General features: G+C 44.4%; 1 protein-coding gene across 1 annotated transcript; it reads left to right on the top strand.

Moving 5' to 3' along the window:
• Window positions 1-13608: 13608 nt before the first annotated feature.
• NPBWR2 (neuropeptides B and W receptor 2) lies at window positions 13609-14686 on the top strand. The gene has a single exon (XM_066585894.1). It carries the CDS (start codon window positions 13609-13611, stop codon window positions 14581-14583), a length of 975 nt encoding a protein of 324 aa, XP_066441991.1. The 3' UTR covers window positions 14584-14686.
• Window positions 14687-15137: the final 451 nt, after the last annotated feature.

Below are 15137 nucleotides of genomic sequence, written 5' to 3'. Positions count from 1 at the left end.
AGCCATATTTTAATCCATGTATAAGAACGCTTAAGGCTAGGGCTACACGGTGATTCTGGCAATGATGCAAGTAATGTGGCCAAAGCATTACAGTGTATCCCAGCAGCCGCACAATCTAATAGAGGTCAATGTGGCCGCATTGCAGCTCACAAATAGCCACGACCACAACCAACATAAGACAAGAAATCCACAAACAACGGATGTCTTGTGATCTGTGAGTTGTAGTCGCAGCTATGCAAGCCACAACACTTCGATCCATGACTGCACAACCTGTTTGGATGTCAAAGTCGCCATGCACCCCCAGCGTAGGGTATTCCAGGCCTTTAACTCCTTTTAATACCGAAGACCTATCCTTGGCATAGGTCATCAGTAGTAGACCGATGGGGGTCTGCTGCTCGGGACCCATGGCGATCACCCGCCACCTTACTCACTGCAGTGGGCCGGTTATTGATGGCTCCGTTCACCTTGAAGATTGGAAATGAAAGTGCCATAGAAGGTATAGCTTCCATTGATTCCGGTTCCGACCCCACTGTGGGTGTTCGGCCCCTTGCAGTGAGTGCAGGGGCTAAGATCAGCGCACTCCATTGATCAACTATTGAGGATCTATAATAGGTCTTCAGTACTAAAAAGGGGTTAAATGCCTGGAATACCCCTTTAAGGGCCTTTAACATGGCTTTGTGATCTGGCAAGAACATTTACATGAATGTCCGTTTCCCCAATCATCAGGCCACATAAATATAAAGGGATCAGCCATTAACCCCTTAAGGACACGGCCTATTTTGGGCTTAAGGACGCAACGATTTTTGGCGGATTTTTTTCTCCATTTATCAAAAGTCATAACTTTTTAATTTTTCCGTCGATGCGGCCGTATGAGGGCTTGTTTTTTGCGTGGCAAGCTGTAGTTTTTATCGGTGCCACCTTTGGGTACATTGACTATATTGTAAAACTTTAAATTTTTTTTAATGATAGCAGGGAGAGAAAACGCATCAATTCTGCCACAGATTTTTTCTTGACAGCGTTAATCATGCAGCATAAATGACACAATCCATTTTTTCTGCGGACCGGTACGGCTACAACGATACCAAAATTCTTAAATTTTTTTTAGGTTTTTCCACTTTTCTGCAAAAAAACCCCTTTTTTTGGAAATCCTTTTTTTTCTAAATAGCTGCATTTAAAGTCCTGTAACTTTTAAATTTTTTTATGTAAGGAGCTCTGTGACAGCTTATTTTTTGCGAGACGAGCTGTAGTTTTCAATGGTACCATTTTGGGGTACATACAACTTTTTTGATCACTTTTATTGAGTTTTTAGGGAGGCAAAATGCTTAAAATTAGCATTTTGCCCTAGTTTTTTAGCGTTTTTTTAACGCTTTTTTCTGTGCACAGTCAAAATCATGTGCAACTTATTGTACGCGTCGTTACGGATGCGACAATACCAAATATGTGGGGTCTTAATTTTTTTTTAACCTTTTTTTATGCTAATATGAGAAAAAGCATAATAAAGGGTTTATAAACTTTTTTTACATTTTTTAAATTCATTTTTTAAATCTTTTTTTTTTTTACACAATTTGTGTCCCCCTGGGGGACTTACAACACTGCCCTGATGATCGCTGTGATAAGGCATGGCAGGGCTACTGATCTGTCATGCCTTATGGCTTATATAGCAATCTCAGGCACTGGCAACATAGGACGCCAGTGTCTGGCATCCTATTGCCATGGCAACAGGCCGGGCTCTCTGTGATTATATCGCGAGAGCCCGGCAACTTCACATACCGCGCGGCAGTGAAGGGGTTAACAGCGGGGGGCCCATCTCCGATGTGATCTCGCGCTATCCCTATGACGTAAGGGAACATCATTTTGCGAGAAGTACCCCGCTGCCAGGACGTACCCTTACGGGGTAGGGAAGGGGTTAATGAGCAGACGCTTGTTCATCGGCTGATCATGTCTTCTGTGCAAGCATCACAACGCTCGCTCTTTGGCTGCACTTCTCCACGTATAAAGAGGGAGGCGCGCAGCCGACCGATGGCAGCTTAATAATGGTCATTTGTTCCCATACTAGCAATCCTCTGCCGTGCGAATAGAAGTAAACGAGCGCGGATTGACATGTTTTGGTCGTTAGTTAAGGTGCGATGACCTGCTGATCCGTCCGTCACCTCATTATGTCTGTAGTGGGATTCCGATACATTACAGCCGTCTCTCTTTAAGTGTCATCACAGCTCAGTCCTAAGGGTGTACTTACACGGGCGAGTGTGAGATCAGTCCAAGAAACTCAATATCGTACTTAGAAACTTGTAATTTTTCTATAAGTGTGTTGCGGTTTGTGAGAAAAACCCATCACGTTCCTGCACATGCGAGCCGCACACGCGTTTTACACGTAAGTGAAAAAAATTGCATGTTGTTCCGATACCTAGTCTGTATTGATACAAACTATTTCAATGGTTGATCAGTGGGGGTCTGTCACTCGGAATCCCCACAGACCAAGTTATTATTGTGACAGTGACGCTGGGGTGAGCACCACGGTCAATTCACTCCATACCAGGCACAGCGCCCCAGTCACTTCACTCCATACCAGGCACAGCGCCCCAGTCACTTCACTCCATACCAGGCACAGCGCCGCAGTCACTTCACTCCGTACCAGGCACAGCGCCATACAGACAGAGCTGCTCTCAGGTGACAAGACGAATGAACGTGACGTCACTGGCCTGATAAGAGGTGACTGCAGTGAAGTAGCCTCTTCAATCAAGTGTCCAAGCGGTGGACCCTCACCGATCAATTATTGATGGCCTATCCTGAGGATGGGTTATCAATAGTTTAGTTCTGGAAAACCCCTTTAAACAAGAATCACCCAAAAATAGGACATGCTGCAACTTTTCTGTCTCAAACCATCAGACTGAGAGAAAAATTGCTTATGTGAATAGAAAATTGAAATACATGCGTTCCTTTCACATGCAGGATCCGTCCATATGGCATTCGAACAGAACTGGAGCAGGAACGGACCCTAAATGAGATGTAGACTTCCCATCCTCCTTTTCATTCATGGTCTCCTCCTTCACAATAAGTTTTATTAAACTTCTTCTGCCTGTGAGTGGAGAGGCTTATAACGTCAGAGAGCGATGAGCGAGCCTCCTCCCCACCACAACTAGAGGAGAGAAAGAAGGAGCAGAGCGCAGGAGACGGAGCAGAGACTGGAGAACAAGGTAGGGAGCATCCTGGAGCTGCTCAGGGGGTCATCATCATTGATCAGGGAAGACTAGAACACATCTCAGGCAGAATCTGCAGCTAGGGAATGGCTCAACAGATAAGACGATGTAGAGATGAAGAGATGTCAGTGCACTTAGGTGCTCATTGGTACATGCCAATAACATGGTAGGGGGCTAGTAACATCATACAGAACAGCAGAGAAGGGGGATGTATCCTGTAGAAAGGCTGGAAAGCTGACTTGGGGCTCTACATGGCAAAGAGCAGATGGGGGAATTCAATATCACAAAGAGTAATACTAGGGGCGAAGAAGAGGGTGATTTCCAGAAGAAGGTCCAGAATAGGGTGTCCTACGTGGATGGAGCAGAAGGGGGTCTGAAATGACAGAAAGGGGTTCTAGAGAGGATGAAGACTGGGGTCTATAGAGAAAAAGGTGAAAAAGGAGAGCTACAGTATGTAAAGTAAAAATAAGGGGTCTACAATGGAGGGACAGGGGGATTATAGGGAGGAGAAAAGCAAAATAAAAGGGTTACAGAGACGGAGAAGACGGAGCTTTAGATTGGAGAGCAAAAAAACTGCACCTATCTGGATAGAGGGATCTAAAATGTTGTTTGGAGAGCAGAAGGGGGGCTCTGAAGTTATGGAAGTAGATGGGGTCAACATAAGAAAAGGCAGGAGAGAGAAGTGAGGCTCTTAGTGATGAGAGCATGCAAAGAGGTTCTGCAGAGGGAGCAGACGTTGGCTGCGCTGAAAGGATTTTACAGGGTAAAGCTTGAAAGGCACAAAAGGGGTCTACATGAGAGGGCATAGAAGAGGGGTCTACATGAGAGGGCATAGAAGAGGGGTCTACATGAGAGGGCATAGAAGAGGGGTCTACATGAGAGGGCATAGAAGAGGGGTCTACATGAGAGGGCATAGAAGAGGGGTCTACATGAGAGGGCATAGAAGAGGGGTCTACATGAGAGGGCATAGAAGAGGGGTCTACATAAGAAGGGACAGAAGAGGGGTCTACATGAGAGGGCATAGAAGAGGGGTCTACATGAGAAGGGATAGAACAGGAGTCTACAAAAGAAGGGACAGAAGAGGGGTCTACACTAGAATACACAGTGGAGGGGTCTTCATAAGAAGGCACAGCAGAGGAGTGTACAGAAGAAGGCACAGAAGTTGGTCTACATAAGAAGACACAGCAGAGGGGTCTATATTAGAAGACACAGCAGAGGGGTCTATATTAGAAGACACAGCAGAGGGGTCTACATGGGAAAGCATAGAAGAGGGGTTTACATAAGAAGGGAGAAAAGCAGGGTGTACACTAGACGGCACAGCAGAGGGATCTACACAAGAAGACACAGCAGAGGGGTCTACATAAGAAGCCACAGAAAAGGGTCAATATAACAAGGCACAGAACTAGGTCTACACTAGAAGACACATAAGAGGGGTCTACAATAGAAAACACAGCAAAGGGGTCTACACTAGAAGGCATAGCAGAGGCATCTTCATAAGAATGCACAGCAGAGGGGTCTACATAAGAATGTACAGTATAGGGGTCTACATTAGAAGACACAGCAGAGGGGTCTACATTAGAAGACACAGCAGAAGCGTCTACATAAGAATGTACAGTAGAGGGGTCTATATTAGAAGGCACAGTAGAGGGGTCTATATTAGAAGGCACAGTAGAGGGGTCTATATTAGAAGGCGCAGTAGAGGGGTCTATATTAGAAGGCACAGTAGAGGGGTCTATATTAGAAAGTACAGTAGAGGGGTCTATATTAGAAAGCACAGTAGAGGGGTCTATATTAGAAAGTACAGTAGAGGGGTCTATATTAGAAGGCACAGTAGAGGGGTCTATATTAGAAAGCACAGTAGAGGGGTCTATATTAGAAAGCACAGTAGAGGGGTCTACACTAGAAGACACAGCAGAGGGGTCTATATTAGAAAGCACAGTAGAGGGGTCTATATTAGAAGGCGCAGTAGAGGTGTCTACACTAGAAGACACAGCAGACGGGTCGACTTAATGGGGGATAGAAAAGGATTATACTTAAGAAGGCACAAAAGAGTTGTCTACATAAAACTGCGTAGGAAAGGGGTCTCCATAGAAAGGTAAAGAAGAGGAATCTACACTAGAAGGGACAGAAGTGCGGCTCATGTAAGAAGGCAGAACAAAGAGGTCTGCATAAGAAGGCACAGAAAGGGGGTCTACATAAAAAGACATAGCAGGGGGTCTACATAAAAAGACATAGCAGGGGGTCTACAGTTCATTACAAGGTACAGAAAATAAAAGAACCTGCGCAAGAAGAAATAATATTCCCATCCAAAGTAACATTGCACACAGCAGTAATGTACAGATGTAGCAGAGCTGGTCTGACACAACTTGTTTTATTATCACAGCACGCTTCATATGGTTTACATAGGACTGCAGATAATATGACACCATTTTACATCAGAAACATCACTAAAGAATCAGGTAAATGGCAAACACAGCTCTACTGCACCTGTATATGACTTTACAGGTAGAAGTAAATAGTAGATGATGAGTTCGGCACGACTCTATAGGTAGAAGTATATAGTAGGTGATGAGTCCGGCACGACTCTATAGGTAGAAGTATATAGTAGATCATGAGTCCGGCACGACTCTACAGATAGAAGTATATAGTAGATGATGCGTCCGGCACGACTCTATAGGTAGAAGTATATAGTAGATGATGCGTCCGGCACAACTCTATAGGTAGAAGTATATAGTAGATGATGCGTCCGGCACAACTCTAGAGGTAGAAGTATATAGTAGATGATGAGTTCGGCACGACTTTACAGGTAGAAGTATATAGTAGGTGATGAGTCCGGCACGACTCTATAGATAGAAGTATATAGTAGGTGATGAGTCCGGCACGACTCTATAGGTAGAAGTATATAGTAGATGATGAGTCCGGCACGACTCTACAGGTAGAAGTATATAGTAGGTGATGAGTCCGGCACGACTCTATAGGTAGAAGTATATAGTAGATGATGAGTCCGGCACGACTCTATAGGTAGAAGTATATAGTAGATGATGAGTCCGGCACGACTCTATAGGTAGAAGTATATAGTAGATGATGAGTCCGGCACGACTTTACAGGTAGAAGTATATAGTAGACGATGTGTCCAGCACAACTCTATAGGTAGATGTATATAGTAGGGGATGAGTCCGGCACGCCTCTATAGGTAGAAGTATATAGTAGGTGATAAGTCCAGCGTAACTCTACAGGTAGAAGTATATAGTAGATGATGAGTCCGGCATGACTCTACAGGTAGCAGTATATAGTAGATGATGAGTCCGGCATGACTCTACAGGTAGCAGTATATAGTAGATGATGAGTCCGGCGCGACTCTACAGGTAGAAGTATATAGTAGGGGATGAGTCCAGCTTGACTCTATAGATAGAAGTATATAGTAGGTGATGAGTCCGGCACGACTCTATAGGTAGAAGTATATAGTAGGTGATGAGTCCGGCACGACTCTACAGGTAGAAGTATATAGTAGATGATGAGTCCGGCACGACTCTACAGGTAGATGTATATAGTAGGTGATGAGTCCAGCACGACTTTATAGGTAGAAGTATATAGTAGATGATGAGTCCGGCACGACTCTACAGGTAGATGTATATAGTAGGTGATGAGTCCGGCACAACTCTACAGGTAGAAGTATATAGTAGATCATGAGTCCGGCACGACTCTACAGGTAGAAGTATATAGTAGATGATGAGTCCGGCACGACTCTACAGGTAGATGTATATAGTAGGGGATGAGTCCAGCTTGACTCTATAGATAGAAGTATATAGTAGGCGATGAGTCCGGCACGACTCTATAGGTAGAAGTATATAATAGGTGATGAGTCCGGCACGACTCTATAGGTAGAAGTATATAGTAGATGATGAGTCCGGCACGACTCTATAGATAGAAGTATATAGTAGGTGATGAGTCCGGCACGACTCTATAGGTAGAAGTATATAATAGGTGATGAGTCCGGCACGACTCTATAGATAGAAGTATATAGTAGATGATGAGTCCGGCACGACTCTACAGGTAGAAGTATATAGTAGGTGATGAGTCCGGCACGACTCTATAGATAGAAGTATATAGTAGGTGATGAGTCCGGCACGACTCTACAGGTAGAAGTATATAGTAGGTGATGAGTGCAGCACGACTTTATAGGTAGAAGTATATAGTAGATGATGAGTCCGGCACGACTCTACAGGTAGATGTATATAGTAGGGGATGAGTGCAGCACGACTTTATAGGTAGAAGTATATAGTAGATGATGAGTCCGGCACGACTCTACAGGTAGAAGTATATAGTAGGTGATGAGTCCGGCACGACTCTACAGGTAGATGTATATAGTAGGGGATGAGTGCAGCACGACTTTATAGGTAGAAGTATATAGTAGATGATGAGTCCGGCACGACTCTACAGGTAGAAGTATATAGTAGATGATGAGTGCAGCACGACTTTATAGGTAGAAGTATATAGTAGGGGATGAGTCCAGCTTGACTCTATAGATAGAAGTATATAGTAGGTGATGAGTCCGGCACGACTCTACAGGTAGAAGTATATAGTAGGTGATGAGTGCAGCACGACTCTACAGGTAGAAGTATATAGTAGGTGATGAGTCCGGCACGACTCTACAGGTAGAAGTATATAGTAGGTGATGAGTCCGGCACGACTCTACAGGTAGAAGTATATAGTAGATGATGAGTCTGGGACAACTCTACAGGTAGAAGTATATAGTAAATATTGAGTGTAGCACGACTCTACAGTTAGAAGTAAATACCATGTTTCTGTGAAAATAAGACACTATCCTATTAATTTTTGCCCCTAAAGTGGCACCGTGTCTTATTTTCAGGGTGTGTCCTATTACTCACCTAGCAGGCACCGTCCGGGTCCCTCTCACTGAGCTGCGGCACTCTGGCAGTCTCCCGTGTAGTCTTCAGCGCTGAGAGAGCATTCTCTTCCTGGTAACGGGGCTTTAATACACAGCCTCAAGCAAGAGATTGCTGTGATTGGTTTAGGTACTCCACCTTAGCCAATCAGAGTCGGCACTCGATGAACCAATCACAGCCATTTAATGATCCCATTCAAAAATCAGGGTAGGGCTTATTATTAGGGGAGATCTTATTATCAGGGAAACATGGTAGTAGATGATGAGTCTGGCATGACTCTGCAGATAAAAGTATATAGTAGATGATAAGTCCAGCATAACTCTACAGGGAGAACTATATAGTAGATGATACCAGAATCCTAGAATGATAGATTTGGAAAGGGGTCCAACCCCTGCTCAATGCAGGATCACTACATCATCCCAGACAGATGTCTGCCCAACTCCCCACCTCCCGTGGCTACCTGTTCCACTCATTGATACCCCTCACTGTCTAATATCTAATCTGTCTCCTCCCTTTCAGTTTCATCCCATTGCTTCTAGTTTCTCTTTGTGCTACATCTGAATATTGCAGAAAATGGTTTAGAGAAAGAAAAGCTGTGATCTTTAGGCCGTATTCACACGGGCGACGTCGAAAATCACAGCGATATCGCATTGGTGGTCCATGCGATATCACTGCATTTTCTCGTAGCGATAGAACGAGTTTGTGTCGCTACAAAGCCACGAAACTTTGTAGTGCCACGTGCGAGGATTTTTAGGGAAGGGGGGGGCTGGAAATATCACACCGCAAAAGATGGGACATGAGCGCGTTATTTTAATGCCGAAATTTCTATCCCGTCAAAAGATAGGTCTTGCCTAGAGATGAGCGAGCACGATCTTCTCGAGTAACTGCATTCTTGTCTGAGCATGCTCGGGGGGGGGGAGGGGTGAGCAGGGGGCGGCGGGTGGCAGTGGGGGGAGAGAGATCTCACGCTATCCCCCCCTCCCCCCGAGCACACTCAGACAAGAATGCAGTTAGTCGAGAAGAGCGAGGCTCGCTCGAGTACCTGACTTACCCGAGCGTGCTCGCTCATCTCTAGTCTTGTCCTATCTTTTGACAGCAAAAAGGGATGGTGTGCCTGTGTGTGCAATGCGAGTCACCCCCGAGAATGTCGTATGCGATTCGCTCTCGCTGGTATGGATGCACCCGCAGGCCAGCTGCTCTCTGGCGTATTTGCTTGCATAAAATTTGGTTGCGCAATACGCAAAGAATGGAAGCCATCGATTTCAATGCATTCGTATTTCCGTATTTTGCGTGAGCATTTTAGTCATGCTAAAAAAAATAGAACTTGTTCGATCTTCGCCCACTAAAGGTCCCCCAAAAAATCAATGCAGTTCGCCAGGAGATGCATGAAACACGACGCAGGAAAAAGAACCCATCTGGTACGAATCAGTCGTTTCAATCCGTGCTTTTGTTTGCGGCTCACAAATGAACATACTTGGTGGGAAAAGAACAGTAAAATACGCCAAAGGGAGCGCAAAAACGCAAGGTTTATTCCGTAAATACACAGCGCTCATCGCGCTCAAATACGTATATGCACATGTGAAGCCAGCCTTATGGCGCCCACCCACTGGCGTTTGCGATTTTCGTGCGTGAAAAATTTCCATTGACTTTCATGGGTGCCTTAGGAGAAAAATAAGGACACATATGCAACTGACAGTTCCTATGTTAAAAAACGCAACGCAACGCAACGCAAAACGCCAGTGGACAGGAGTACATTCAATTCTAATTGCTCTGCAGGAAAAACGCAAAACGCAAAGAAAAAAAAATCGCCAGTGGGTGGGCGCCCTTAGGCTGGTGTCACACATAATCTTTTTTTTTTCTAAAACATCATATTTTTTGCATTTTTTGGTTGCTTTTTCTTGCGTCAAAAAATGCTGCAGCCAGAAGTCAACAGTAAAATACAAAAAGCCCGACAAACATTGTGTTTTTAGTGTTTTTTTTCTAACCTTTGCTATATTTTTTTGACTGAATGGTGTGTTTTTTTTTTCTTAAATCGTCACTGTGCCCCTGGCGTTTTTCAAGTTCTTTTCCGTAGGCTCCTTTATACGAAAAAACACAAAGAAAAAAAAACACCAGTGAAACCAAATGACATCATCAAAGAAAAATGCTACTAAAAAATGCAGACATCATCAAAAAAAAAAAAAACACGGCAAGGGGGAAACGAAAGCCTTAGAGCTACTTCACTCTGGCGATCGCAATATCACGCGAGAAAATCGTGGCAAAATCGCAAATATTTTTCACACGATTTTTGAGCGTCAGCGCTGCTTTTTCTGGCAAAAACTTATTTGACACTTTCTTTTTTGTTTACGCGATTTTGTTGCAATTTTCTTAATGCGAGAGTCAATAGGACTTTCTAATGTTAAAAACGCATCGCAAGGGAAACATGAGAGATACAAGAAAACGCAAAGCGCAGAACGATAGGACATGCCACAATTTTCTCTCTCGCAACATCGCATTGAAAATCATTGGTTTCATACTTTTGTGTTTTCACTCACTCTCGCATCGCAGGAAAATCGAGCAATTTATTTTCGCCAGTGTGAAGGCGCCCTAGGCTCAGTCATATGGGCGTTTGTACGCGCGTCTGACAGTTGTGTTTGCGATCCGCATCTATATAGACCCAATGCTTTGCAATGGGAGCGGTCACGTGCGAATTTTACATGCCTACAAACGCATGCGGCGAAAATTATAGGACACAACGATTCGCAAAAAGCATGTTACTGCGTTCTGCGACAAATTGGTGTTCTGTGTATGTGGAACCCCTGCATGCTGTCGCATCCAGGGGTTTCACCTTGCGAGTTTAATGGGGGGCACCGCCCCCATTGAGAACATATACTGAAGATCGTGATCCCCTGCCATAGCTGTCACAGAGGAGTGTGATGTTCTCCCAATGAATTCAATAGAGCCGGCAATACAGCCAGCTCCATTGAAAACAATGGGCTGCTGGCCAGCGCTGTAGTAATTTTCGGGGAAGGGCTTAAAATAAAAGCCCTTCCCTGAAAACCATCCTAAAAATGTTTAGAAATAATAAAAAAATGTGTGTGAATTCATGAATGATTGAGTGCTGCCTCAGATTGGCTGAGCGCAGGGACCAATCAGAGGCACCTCTCAGCCAATCAGAGGCAGCCCATCCAGCCCATGCTGAATACTACTGACAGCAGTGCAGGAGAAGGGCTGTCTGGACACGGCTGAGCCCCGGCAGCTGCAGAGAGGAGAGTATACATTTTAAAAATTATTTTTACACATTTTTAGGATGGTTTTCAGGGAAAGGCTTATATTTTAAGTCCTTCCACAAAAATTACTACAGCGCTGGCCGGTAGCCCATTGCTCTACTGCCGGCTCCATTGAATTTAATGGGAGAACATCTCGCTCCTCTGTGACAGCTGTGGCAGAGGATAGCAGGCAGTGCTCTTTTTGAGCGTTAAAACGTCTGTGAGACCGGGCCCTTTTGTGCTAGCAGCGTTTTTTCCGTCGTGACGCCAGCTTCCATCACACGATTTTTTGAACACATCAGTTATGCGCACAAAAATTCATGCTACAAAACGCCTGTGTGACTGAGCCCTTAAAAAGTATAAGATACATGTCAGATTGTACTCACATGGATTTGACAATTATAGAGGTGTCCAGTTACTGGCCAACGTCCCATTAATAGGGCTGACTCTAGTAAAATAATAAACACAGCTGTACTTACCTCTGTGCTGCCGGGATCCAATGCTGCAGCCTTGCTGTGGTCCCGGCATTTGTTGTGACAGCTACCAACTCTGGAAATAGGTGATCGCTGCAGCCAATCAGAGGCTGCAGTATCACATTCCCAAACTCCTGGCATCATGCCACAAAGGATGTGAGTGCTGGTGCTAGGAGAACGAGCGGTGATGCTACAGACTCTCATTGGCTGCAGCAGTCACTTGACTTCCAGTGATGGCAGCTGTCACAACAAACACTGGGACCACAGCAGGGCTGCAGAGCTGCATCCAGGTGGCAGCAGAGAGGTAAGTAGTTTTCAGTATGTTATTTTACTACAGGCGGCCCTATTAAAGGCGTGTTGTCCAGTAATTAGACAACCACTGTAATTTACAGAAGAAAACTATGGCTGAGCCTTGGAGCTCTGTCACAGATATGCCTATGGATTTGGGGCAGCCACCCAGAAACCGAGCCAAGACTAGATACGTCAACTCATTTTTGCCGCAATCTTAGATCTGGATTTAGATCCCCTCCGTATGACAACCCCTTTAACATAATGTAAAAATATGTCATGCAGTCATGATGGATGTATGGAGCGGGCCCAGGAGCCGGGTCCGCTCCATATCTGGTGGCTATCAGCTGTTCCTGACAGCTGAGAATCATTAGTAACTGACACGATCAGAGTTAGCTTTGATTGTGGCAGTTAACTGCTTAGATGCTGTGGTCCTAGCATCAGCACTCCCATCCTTTGTGCCATGATGCCAGGAGTTTGGGAATGTGATACTGCAGCCTCTGGTTGGCTGCAGCGATCACCTAATTCCAGAGGTGGTAGCTGTCACAACAAATGGCGGGACCACAGCGAGGCTGCAGCATTGGATCCCGGCAGCATAGAGGTAAGTACCGATGTGTTTATTATTTTACCCTGAATCTAAACAATGGGAGCGGTGGTCCCCTTCCTGTGCCACTTAGGCACACCCCGCAATGCAATCGGGAGGGTGTAAGACGGTGTGCCGATGGGCTAGCCTACTGAGGGCTCCCAGAGCTGCAATGCATGGATTCCTATCAAGCCCAACATTAAAATCACTATATACTGCAATACTAAGTATTTTTTAAAACATTTTTCATCACTTATCATTTTTTTAAAGTTTGTCCATACGTTAAATGGTACCATAAAAAATAGAACTCATCCTGCAAGAAACAAAAAAAAAAAGCCACATACGGTTGTGTCAATGGAAAAATGTTATGGCTCTTGGAAGGCGGGGACTAAAAAAACAAAAAATTACAAAATGAAAAATCTCTGGTCTTACAGGGGTTAACAACAGTAATAATTAGTTGATTAAGCTGAGCATTTTAAGCAGTGATGAGCTTTTGTGCTTTTTGCTTTTATGACATAGTCAGACATTTGCACGTTCTTGCAGTTTTTGCTTTGCATCTTCCTTTTCCTTCTGCCAACGCTGATCCAAAAAATAATTAAACTGTCTTTTTTATCTCGTCTGATTTTATTTTCTTTTTTGCTTCGCTTTCAGAAGCCGAACGGATTAACACCCCGAGGACACACTCAGACATATCTGACACTCTTCCCAGAAGCTCAGCAGATTCATGGCTTGAGCTCCCACACAATATGTACATATCCTTAGTACGTCTTTCCATGACTTAGCTGGTGGGTGGATACGTGCATCGATGAGTTAAAAGACGGAAAATCTACAACATGTGGAAAGCCGTAAACTGTGTAGCCTTCATCTTATTTCCCATCAGTCCTTCTAACAAGCTTTGAATCGGTGAGAGTCATGGAGAACATCTCCCTGCTGAGTCCTCCCAACGTATCGTGTATTCTTGGTGATGTTAATGCGCCTATGACTAACAGCGATCTACCCCCTGACTTCTACATCATTCTCCCCATCATCTACTCTGTGATTTGCGTGGTGGGGCTGACCGGGAACACTGCCGTCATCTATGTCATCCTCAAAGCCCCCAAGATGAAGACCGTCACCAATCTATTCATCCTGAACCTGGCGATTGCCGATGACTTGTTCACTCTTGTTCTTCCCATCAACATTGCAGAGATCCTGCTTCACTATTGGCCCTTTGGGGTCGTCCTCTGTAAAATCATCTTGTCCATCGATCTATACAACATCTTTTCGAGCATCTTCTTCTTGACTGTCATGAGTATAGACCGTTATCTAGTGGTCCTGGCTACTGTGAGGTCCAAGAGGATGCCTTATCGTACTTACCGAGCAGCAAAGATCATCAGCATTCTAGTTTGGGTCTTGGTGATTGTCATTGTGTTGCCTTTCACTGTCTTTGCTGGAGTTTACATGGATGACATGGAATTTAAGAGCTGTGGATTGAACTTTCCCAAACCTGAAAAGCTATGGTTTAAGGCAAGTCGTATCTATACCCTATTGCTAGGGTTTGCAATCCCGGTTCCCACCATCTGCATCTTGTACATGGTCATGTTGTACAAACTACGGAACATGAGGTTGAATTCCAATGGCAAAGCCTTGGATAAGGCCAAGAAGAGAGTCACCATTATGGTCTTTGTCGTAGTAGCGGTTTGCCTATTCTGTTGGACTCCTTTCCATTTGGCCACCATTGTTTCACTCACTACAGATTTGCAGGAGACCTCTTTGGTCATTGGGATCTCTTACTTTATTACTAGTCTGAGCTACGCCAACTCCTGCCTCAACCCATTTCTTTATGCTTTCCTAGATGACAGCTTTAGGAAAAGCATTCGAAAACTTCTGGAATGCCGAGCCACTTGAAGTTTGGAAGGACTTCAGGATTCGGTTCCTTGATACATTTGTAGAGCAATTCTGGCAAATCAAACATATAATCCCCTGTAAATATAGGTCTCCCATCCCGCCTTGTCTGTCACGTTGTTAAAAATTTGATACAACTTTTTTACATTATATCTGTTTTTGAAGGTAGAATGGGGATCAAGTTCTTTGCAACCCCAAAAATATCACGTAAAAATGAGGAAAAAACAGCTTAATGGAATCTTAAACTTATGACTTGTATTGCGGCGTAAGTTGCTCCTCTTCAGCGCAAATAAAGGTGGACAAAGTTACTATTGATTGGCACCAAAAAGAGCAGATGTTCCACCTCTCACTTCACTTTATCGAAATGTCTAGACAAAGGGGGTGGGGCTTGGGTGGTGTGAGATATTTAGACAGATTTACATATTGTGACTTTTCAAAAAGTCACAAAATTTGTTGCCATCTTACTCTAGTAGCTGGGTGGTGATTCTACATATCTAGATGTAGTTAAAGATGTGACAATTATATCAATATTGTGTGAGGTTTGATAAAACTGTCGC

The sequence above is a fragment of the Eleutherodactylus coqui genome, chromosome 13 (assembly GCF_035609145.1).
Source record: "Eleutherodactylus coqui strain aEleCoq1 chromosome 13, aEleCoq1.hap1, whole genome shotgun sequence".
NCBI lineage: Eukaryota > Metazoa > Chordata > Amphibia > Anura > Eleutherodactylidae > Eleutherodactylus > Eleutherodactylus coqui.
This window is presented reverse-complemented; position numbering and strand designations above follow the sequence as displayed.